General features: G+C 33.8%; 1 protein-coding gene across 2 annotated transcripts; it reads left to right on the top strand.

Moving 5' to 3' along the window:
• The first annotated feature begins 329 nt into the window (after positions 1 to 329).
• On the top strand, positions 330 to 3,164 carry LOC143613611 (casein kinase II subunit beta-1-like). Of its 2 annotated transcripts, none has more exons than XM_077087275.1 (5): positions 330 to 544; positions 1,538 to 1,774; positions 1,873 to 1,985; positions 2,073 to 2,238; positions 2,731 to 3,164. In XM_077087275.1, the coding sequence occupies exons 1-5, from the start codon at positions 391 to 393 to the stop codon at positions 2,859 to 2,861; spliced, it is 801 nt and encodes a 266-aa protein (XP_076943390.1). In that variant the 5' UTR covers positions 330 to 390; the 3' UTR covers positions 2,862 to 3,164. The 2 variants fall into 2 exon arrangements, with proteins under 2 accessions (XP_076943390.1, XP_076943391.1); XM_077087276.1 differs by having other exon boundaries at positions 1,876 to 1,985.
• The last annotated feature ends 7,206 nt before the right edge of the window (positions 3,165 to 10,370 follow it).

The following is a 10,370-nucleotide window of genomic DNA, read 5'->3' on the forward strand; positions in this document are numbered from 1 at the left end:
GTACCGGTACCAAATCCATACCAGTACCGAAAACACTCGTCCCTACTAGTCGATAGCGGGCCAAGTCTTAACATAAGTGGAATCCAAATATTAGATCCGAACCTGGTGACATGATTTAAGACTTGAAAAAACATTCTTAATGTAAATGAACCCACCAAGCAAATACCAAACCCATCAAATCACACTTACAAATAAAATCATGCACCTGAAATAATAATAATAATAATAATAATAATAATAATAATCACAGTGCACCCAATATTAATCAATCCCACATGTTCCCGCCGATACAAATATATATCTCTCCAATCTTCTTCACATTGTTCCCAATTAGGGTTTCATAGATACAACCAAAACCCTAAGTTTGATTGATTGATACAAAGTAAGACCATGTATCATCGGGAGAGAGGTGGATCAGGATCCAAGGCTAAAACTGACCGATCTTCATCCGCCACAACCTCAACACTTTTATTCAATTTGAACGATGCCACCACCTCCAAACTTTCTAGGTCCTCTGCAAACCCTAATAACAACCTCTCCAAAGGTAATTTCCATTATATATATATATCTCGAATTTAATGTCAATTTGGGGTTTTAGGGTTTGTTTTGAGTTTTCCCTAATTATGACCTCCTACTAATGTTGTAAAGCTAGGTTTAGAGTACTCCCGAGACGAGTTTCTTTAACTCCGCCTAGTTAACCTCACATGTAGTCGGTGAACTTCAACTGATTTTGACTTAAAAATAAAAAAATAAAACATAATTTGTATTTCTATAATATTAATGAACAAATATCATTTTTTTAATTAATGATTATTGTTTAAAGATGTCTCTCTCTTATTTATTTTGTTATAAATATTAGTAAACTTTTATGATATCTGACATATTTAATATCCGAAATTTATTTTCTTTAGATTTACCATGTCCGAGTACTCTCCGAGTACACCAAACTCCCCAGTCGGCCGCCTAGCAGACTTTTGCAACCTTAGTGGAAGTGACTTTGTATTTGGGGTTTTCTAATTGGTGGAAGATAATTACTTCTTTACTTCGTTAATTGTGTAAAATTATCTATGCAGTTGGTATATCACCGATACATATCACCGATACATCGGTTATCGGTTCCTTGGTAAAATATCGGTGCAAAATATTAGTCATGATATCGTTCCCGATATTCTTGTCGATATTGACCGATATTGGACCAATATTTGACCGAGATGTCACTGATTTTCCCGATATCAGTTTTTTAAGTCTTAATTGTCAATTTTTATTGTTTAATGTTAGTGTTTCAAATTTCAAGTGTTAAATCAGTTCCTACTTGCTACAATTGTTAGTGTTTTGTAAGTTGCAAAAGGTTAATTTGTTAATGGTAGGAGAGCATACTATATATAAATTCTGCATGATATTAAAATTATTTATATCTCACCATGATATCTGATATTTTTTCGCGTTAACTGCATAGAAAACTATGTGCAATTTGTAACTTTGAAATATTGGGTTTTTATGGGATTTGTGTAACAAATGTTTATTTTTTTGGTATTAGGAGAGGAAAAGATTGTAGAGGAATCTGAGACTGATAGTGAGGAGTCGGATGTTAGCGGGTCTGATGAGGAAGACACGTCTTGGATATGGTGGTTCTGCAACCTGCGTGGAAACGAGTTTTTCTGTGAAGTTGATGAGAATTATATTCAAGATGATTTTAATCTCTGTGGTTTGAGTAGTCAAGTTCCTTACTATGAGTATGCTCTAGATTTGATCCTGGATGCTGAATCGTCTCATGGTATAACTTTTTTTTGTTTCTTGAAATCTTTACTGACTTGTTTTTTGCACTTCGGTTTCACGTGCAGCTTGACTTGTTTTAAATTTTAATGTATGTAGCAGGTGATATGTTTTCAGAAGAACAAAATGAGATATTTGAATCAGCTGCAGAGATGCTTTATGGTCTTATTCATGTACGATATATTCTAACAACCAAAGGATTGGCTGCCATGGTATGATATTATTCTTTGATCTCAGATTAATAAAGCATAGTGCTTTTGTGAAAAATAACAATAGGCATAAATGATCTCTTTTGACAGCTTGAGAAATACAAGAATGCAGAGTTTGGCAGATGCCCGAGAGTTTACTGCTGTGGTCAACCCTGTCTTCCCGTTGGTCAATCCGACATCTCGAGACAAAACACTGTTAAAATATTTTGTCCAAAATGTGAAGATATCTACACCCCACAATCCAGGTTTCAAGATAGTATCCTTTTTCATTAAAATGCATTTATAGATAATTATGTAGGTAATAAAAGGTGAAACAGCTAATCATATCTTACTGCACTTTATGCTTTGTGTTTAACTAGAATTTATTTACACGGATAGTCCTTGTGGTTAGCTCGTATTGCAGCTTTAGTTTCTAAGTTAGTTTGAAAAATTACTACTTTAGCCTAACTGTTTGCAGGAACGTAACTCCACCTATCTCTAAAATGGATGGAGGTTAAGTTGCTTAATTCAGTGTGTGTGGAATGACCAAAATACCCTTTAATATTAGCATATGTAAGGTGTTATGTTCGTGCAAACAGTTGGTTTAAAGTTGTAATATTCAGAAGTTTCAAAGTCGGCTAGGAACCATCATCCTTGTAGTTAATTCGAAACTTTGAAATATAAAGTGCGGGGCATCTTTCTCGGAACACAAGAAACCTGTATAATTTTTAGTTTGTGGGCCCTATAGTGTTTCCTTAACAGCATCTAGATCTTGATGGAGCCTATTCTGGGTCAACATTTCCTCACTTGTTTCTGATGACCTATGGACACCTGAAACCGCAAAAGACATCACAAGATTACGTACCCAAAGTCTTCGGCTTCAAGGTTCACAAGCCGTGACTTGACTTGAAGGCCCGGAAGAAAGACGGGCTTTTGGGCTCTATCTTTTGGCCCATTTTTCTCTCAAGATATATGACTTCAGTTCAAAGGGTTCATATATGATTAAGATTAAAACATCTGTTTAGAAGAGAAAAAGATTTGTGTTAAGTGTGTTTTGTTACTTGTTAACATTTTTATTATTTGTATGTACTGATTTTGTAACTTAGGAACATTTCTCCCTATAAAGCCACTTTGAACTTTTGACTTCTTGCTGAAGAACTAAAAGTTAATACCCAGTTCTTAGGATAAACTGGTCTGGGCTAATCTGGGTTTGATTTTATCATTTTTCGTTAATTTCTTTTATTTGTATTATTATTATTTTGCTTTGGATGTGACCAGATTGCAATTGGAGGATGATTTATACATAATTTTACATAGCATTTAAAAATCGTGTAATCCAAACACGACCTATGTAACATGTTCATCAAAATGAGGCGAAATGGTTAACATGTTGATTCTAATAAAATATCTTACAATCTTAAAGGAGTTGATATTATTGTAAGCGGGTCTGTTTGCTGGTTGAACTTACACATGATTATGGATGTTCAAATTAAATTATAATGTTGGCTTGTCTACTACAGTTTGTAAAAATGGTGTGCGGCGTGCCACCATATTGCGACCACATTGACGTTTTCCACGATCAACATGAGAGAGGTAAATCCGTTCACAAAAAAAAATAACATGCCGCTACTTTAGTTTAGTTCAAAACTACAAATTGTATTATAGTACAATCTAAATATGATTCATTTATTAAACAGGTTATTTGAGGCTTTGAGCATTATCTTACCAAATGGGCTAGCCCATATGTTCACACGGGTTTCTTATTATCATCAGTTAAATACTTGTATGATAACAAGCCCACTAATATTGTAGGATGAGAGTAAGAATAATTAAGACTTAAGAGTTAGCAAACAAACATATAACAAACTATATAAATAAACAATTTATTTATATAGTTCGTTTTTTTAATTCAAACATGACATTGTTTTTTCTTTCAAAATTTCGGTGTGAAAGATGCCTTTTCTTTATTTAAGATGAACAATCAAATGGAAAACTATTAAGTAGAAGTCAATTGCTTTTAACTTAATCCAAGAATATTTAGATACTTAATTCTGTCTCTAAATAATAGTTCTTAATTAATGAATATATTGAAAACAACTAAATTTAAAATAAATAATAGAACACTTAGACTACTTTTATAATCATTTAATAATTTATTACCAATATTAATCATTGATGTGTTTCTTGTTTGTCAAGAAAATAATTTGCAATTTTAGCTACTTGTTAATACAACGTTCCTTGCATATACTTTTTTAATGACTCGTATCCTTGTTCCAATCAAAAGAGTAAAACATCAGTCTGAAACTCGGAAAAAAAAAAAACTTAACGACGTCTTTTTTAACGGAGTTCAATTGAGACAAAGTTAAAAGGTCGGACAGTTGGTAGTGATTTTTAAATGTGTGATTATTATCGTCCTATAAAAAAAGGGAGATTATTTATTTCCAATTTGCCAATTAGATATGAATGCTCTAATAACTTGATCACTCCATTAATCAGGATTAAGCATATGTAAAATTATAACAAAATAGAAGGAAATAAAAATTAAAAATAAAAAAAATAAGGTTATTGCTTGGAAGCAATGTTGGTGTGTATTAATTATTGAATAAAAAGATTATATATTAGAAGTAGGCAAGCAGCCACATCTTACTTCAAATTGGATGGCTTACTCCTTATTCTATGCTTATCCATTTCTCGCTTTCCTGTCTCCTTATCCCTCATAACTCATAACATATATATTTATTGTAAACATATAACACAACGTGCCTGCTTGCGGTGCGCGCATATAATGTATATATGTGTGAACCCTCGGGTGGGCAAAAGTAAAATTGCACTAATTTTGACGTTATTTTACTAATTTTGTGAAAATAACGTTAAAAGTGATGGAAGGTTAATCATGCATCATGTGGTGGCGTTGATAGCCGAAAGACAAGGGTACATGCACCAATCAGCCGGCGTCCCGATGATTGAGTGCTATGTGCCTTATGTAATATGTCCAAGGCTTGATGCAAAACTACTATCGAGCCGGGGGTCTCACCGGAAGCAGCCTCTCTATCCCCATGGGGTAGAGGTAAGGCTGTCTACATCTTACCCTCCTCAGACTCTACCATAGCTTTGCTATTGATGGGATATACTGAGTACGATGATGATGATGATGATGATGTAAACATATAATACAAAGCATTCTTATCAAATATATTTATTGTAAAGATATAATACAAATGGTAGTACTGATATTGAAGTAAAGCTACAACACTAATACAACTAGCGTGATTATAATAATATTACAAGAACAAAACTATCTTTCAGTCTGATGCTATAATAAATAGTGAAGTCTTTGATTTAATTGTTATATATTCATTTTTCCGTAGCATAAGTATCATTACTTCAAAATTATTATAGTGTAATTACATTATTTACGAAAACACTACAGTGTTTTTCTTTTTTGATTTTGCACAGTTCGTACATTAGTAATGGTTTGTACAACGTCCCAACGTTTTATATATAAAGAATCAGATTAATCGAGATAACTTAATCTATCAATAATAACTTAGGTGTAATTGTGTAAATACGATTTCATAACATGTACACTTTCTTTTATGCAGGTATTTATCATATGAGTAAGGGTGTATACAGGTCGAGCCAAGTCAGAGCTTGTTCAAGCTCAAGATTCGCTCATTTTTGGCTCTGCTTTACACGAGCTCTACAACTCTACTTGTGATTAGTTTTTCAAGCTCAAACTTAACGACTTTGTTTTCGACTCAATATTCATTAAGTAATTTATTTAATTATATATATATAAGTAACTGTTTATATACTTATTTATAATTATATTTTGAATTTACCTTAATTCATGTTATTTAGTTCTTTTATCAAAATAAATATTATGTAAGTAAATCTTAAGTAAAATTTATACTACTGTTTAGGACTCCACAAGCCTACTCAAGCTCAATAAATAAACTCGATCTCGAGCCTTTTTATTAAATAAACTTTTTTTAGACTCGGGCTCTTGCTTAGACTCGTTTAACCTCAAGTTGATTAGAGTTTTAGTGAGCCGATATCGGGTGACTCACAAGCGACTTAACTCGCTTACCTAGAATATAAAGGTTGATTTCTAAATTCTATTATTCGAAAATACATGTACTAATCTTAGAATATAAAGGATGATTTCTAAATTCTATTATTCGAAAACTTGTTTAAACTATTTATTAGAAATTTAGAATACAGTATACCTAACCATTATATATAATATAACTAATAATCTAAGCAGTTAATGCAGAAAATATCGGATATCGGTCGAGGACCGATATCTGAGATATCAGTTATCACAATGAGATATCGGTGGGATATCTATAAATTTAATATCATGTAAAATTCATATATATAGCAATTTAACACTAGTAATTTAGTATAGTCTCCTACCATTAACAAATTAATCTTTTGCAACTTGCAAAACACTAACAAACATAGCAAGTAATAACTGATTAAGACTTAAAACGCTAACACTGAACACTAAAAGTTGATAATTAAGAGTTAAAACACTGATATCGGGAATACCAGTGATATATCGGTCAAATATGAGTCAAATATCGTTCAAATATCAGTCAATATCGCTGATATTATCGGTACTGATATTCTAACTGATATTTCATCAATGGACCGATAACCAATATATCATTGATATATCGATAATATCGACTGTCATAACTAATAATACACTAAAATACTAAGTATTTTCAAAATATGTATGATTCTTTGTATTTGTTCCAACAACCAACCTTTTAAACCATGCAAACATGTAACAATCATACGAAATTTGTATCCATTAGCACTCTTAATAAATGAGAAGAAAAAACAAAGAACAAAAAACCAAAAAAAAAATCTTATGTGGTATGCATAAATAATTAAATGATGTCTACTTATATCAAACTTCACTTTCAACATGATATGGAATTAAAACCTTAGCAAATTTGACAAGGAAGTATGTGAGTCCAAAAACATTAAGATGAGAGCAAATACTTGGCACAATATATTACCTTCATATCATTTTCAGTTATGCCTATCAACAAATACGCTTAAAGAAAATTGTTTCTTCATGTTTTATATTTAATAATTTGAGTAATCATTAATTTTTATACAAGCAGAAGGCGTTTAGATCGGCATATAAACCCGATGCACTAGGAACCATCGTTTGTAGAGGGTCAAGGATAGGCTGGATCACTTCACAATCTGATGTACGCGTCTTACCCTACACTTGGTATAAGAGATTGTCTCCATGATCAATGAAAATTAGACTTTTTTAGCTTTTATTTCATGAATATTTCGTTATAACGAAAAGCAATTACCAATTTTGTAGTTTATAGTTGGATCTTATATAAAACATTCGTTTGTAGTAGGGTTCAACGTGTCGTACACAGAACCTCCTCAGCTCTAAGGTCCTAAAGCTTCGTTTTTAGTGGGATTGGCTTTGCTATTCAAAAGGGGGTTACGGCACAGCTTGTTGCCCGTTTGTCTGCCACTTTATTGTAATTATTTTGTAGTAGTTGAATAGTTGTATAACTCAAGAATTTTATATAAAAGGAAAAGCTAACTAATTTATTTCCATCGATCAACTAAAAAATTATAATATATATAGTATTTAGTTGTTTTGCTATACTTTTATATGAACACATTAAAAATATTAAGTCAAAAATCATTAGACAAGTACTAGTATTTAATTATCGTGAACTCACTTTCCGCCTCGCGTGTTAGCCTATTTATCCGTCATATTTATTTGATGTTTATCTACTCCATCGAAAAGAAATATAATATTATTTTAAGTTCATATGATAATATTGTATAACTGAAACTATACACAATATCATGTTACTAGCTTTTAGTTCTCGTATTAACAACCGTTGTAGGCTTGGAATAAAGATTGTTGTGGTTGTGGTATGAGTGATGAAGATGAAAACGGGTTGAACCGGATAGGGTTTAATAAATAAAAGAGGATGTAAGGGGCTACCAGAATTGAAATAGTGGTCGATTAACCGGTGTTCATTCGGCGATTTGGTATAAGTCCAATAAATAAGGGGTGGTTGATGTAGGTGACGATGGTAGTTAATGTATGAGAAGGAGGTTGATGATTACGGGTTGTAATCGGAAGTTAACCGGTGGCGGAGATGATAGACCGACGATGGAGAATATGTCGACGAGAGAAATTAAATTAAGATTTGATAATGAAATTGTCTCACAAATGAATGATATGTTATAACACGTTTAAGGGCTACCGGGTTTGGTGAGACTCATGACTCGTGAAAATATTGTTGATGATAAAGGAGTTTCACAAATGAAATGTCATACCCCATTTAAGGGCTATACGGATTTGGTGAGACTCATGACTCGCTATTCTATTAACTTAAACGAGTCAAACACATTGAATTTCATCATTCAGAAATGAAACAATCTGGTGGCGTGATGGGGGAGGGGGAGTGACACCCGAGAGTTTTTTTACAAACAATTATATAGAGTATAGATATATTATCTATACTATATTTAAAACATAATGCAAGAGAGGTGGACGAATTATGACGGTTATTGATTAAGTAATTTACAAACTATTAAGCACATAGTACAAGTGTACAACCTATATAGCATCTTAAAGAGGAGCAACATGTTCGTTAAAATATAAAATCTCATGTACACTTTCAATTCATTTAAAATGTTAACAACTTTTCACCCTCAACTTTTGCTAGATTAAAGAATACCTACAGTTTTGCCTTTCATCTTTAACAATTTCTTAGTATTTATGTTAGTTTTAAACCAGCTCCCCACCCCTCCCCCACACGATTTTTAAACCGAAATAACTTTTTTATACGTCAATATTTTTTTTTAAAAGGTTACACCGTAAAAAACAAACATTTTATTCATTTTAATTTGAGTATGATAATGTTGTAGTTTTTTCAATTAAAAAAAATATGTTACGTATGGGTGTTCAGGGCCAGTTTTGAGTTTTGACGGATTTTAAGTTAAACATGCGAGCCAACCTATTAGTAATGACTATTTTTCGTCCAAAATAGAAACTAAACCGTTGAAAATTGAAATCGAAATTTAAAGAAAAAACCAATTGTGAACCCTAATCGATGACCGATTTAAATGGTTGTAAGGTTTCAAACTGAATAATGAATACCCGTAACTGTTACGTGATTACCGGGGTCTGTGTTCAAGCACCCGTAGCGTCACGCGAGCATCTTTTTAGTATAATACAAATGGCAAGGACATCTTAAATTTTAATAGACACAAAATGTGACATCTGACCCGATCCGACCCGACCCAGGTACCCGTTTCTCTGACCCGATCTCTTTCTTTTATGATTTAATATTTATACTTATATTTTACTTTTACTAATAATATATATTTTCCTTCCCGCCTCTATCTCTCTCTTTCTTTCCGCCGTCCCGTCCCTCTCCTTCTCTCTTTCCGCCTTCTTTTCCCTCTTGTCGCCGTCCCGCCCTTAAGCCTGGTTTCCCTCTTTTTCTTCTAACTCTTTTGTTCCTTCCCGCCTAAGGTTGTCTGCGCAGACCCCTTACAAGGAATCCTGCGTGAAGACCACCTGTTTCAGCGATACGCGAGACGAACTCTTCTCGCAGCGCGCTAAGAATTGTAATTCTTCTCGCAGCGCGCTAAGAACGGTAGTTCTTCCCGCGACGCGCTAAGGATTTGTAGTTCTTCTCGCAGCGCGCTAAGAATCGAAGTTCATCCCTCGACGCGCGAAGAATTATAGTTCTTCCCACGGCGCGCTAGGAATTCTAGTTCCTCCCGCGGCGCGCTAAGAAATGTGATTCTTCCCGCGACGCGCTTAGAAATGTAGTTCTTTCCGCGATGCGTTAAGGTTGTTTCTGTCTGCCTTCGCGCTCGCGCTCTCTTGACCTTCTGTGTCTGCCTTCGCGCCTTAGCCTTCTCGCGCTAAACCCTTTGAGTTTTCTTCTGTTGAATCTAGCCGTTTGCTTTTGTGTTGTCTTATCTTTTGAGCTGTTGACCTAATCTGCTTTATGTCTGAAAAGTTACTTTCGGCGCAGCATGCGCGCCAACCCCATTGGTTGGCAGATAAAGTGACTGACATAATCTTTTGAGATCTGCTTTTTCCATGCTTGACCAGTACCTTTATCTGACCCGCCCATGCTTTTTACTGTTCCCTGACAGCTTTTCCTTTGCCCCCTGCAGCTGCCATATCTTTCTATATCTTTTGCTTTTGTTTTCTTATGCTTTTGATATCTTTTGCTTGATCCTGTTAAAGATCTTTTCCCCTTTTTCTGGATTTATGTCTCCTAGGGTTTCTCTATAAATAATAATCTTATTTTTCTTAACACTACACACACAAACACTTAATCTCTCCTGTTCTCCTTGCTCTCTCTGCCGCCTCCCTCTCCGCCT

Source organism: Bidens hawaiensis, unplaced genomic scaffold (assembly GCF_021521415.1).
Source record: "Bidens hawaiensis isolate Kalapana, Puna unplaced genomic scaffold, B.hawaiensis_p1.1 tig00037807_1, whole genome shotgun sequence".
Lineage (NCBI taxonomy): Eukaryota > Viridiplantae > Streptophyta > Magnoliopsida > Asterales > Asteraceae > Bidens > Bidens hawaiensis.

Bases quoted from the DNA above. Each gene is read 5' to 3' on its own strand.
- LOC143613611 (XM_077087275.1), top strand. From the start codon at position 391: ATGTATCATCGGGAGAGAGGTGGATCAGGATCCAAGGCTAAAACTGAC. The intron at 1,775-1,872 runs GTATAACTTTTT...TAATGTATGTAG, and splicing joins GGATGCTGAATCGTCTCATG to CAGGTGATATGTTTTCAGAA. The intron at 1,986-2,072 runs GTATGATATTAT...CTCTTTTGACAG, and splicing joins CCAAAGGATTGGCTGCCATG to CTTGAGAAATACAAGAATGC.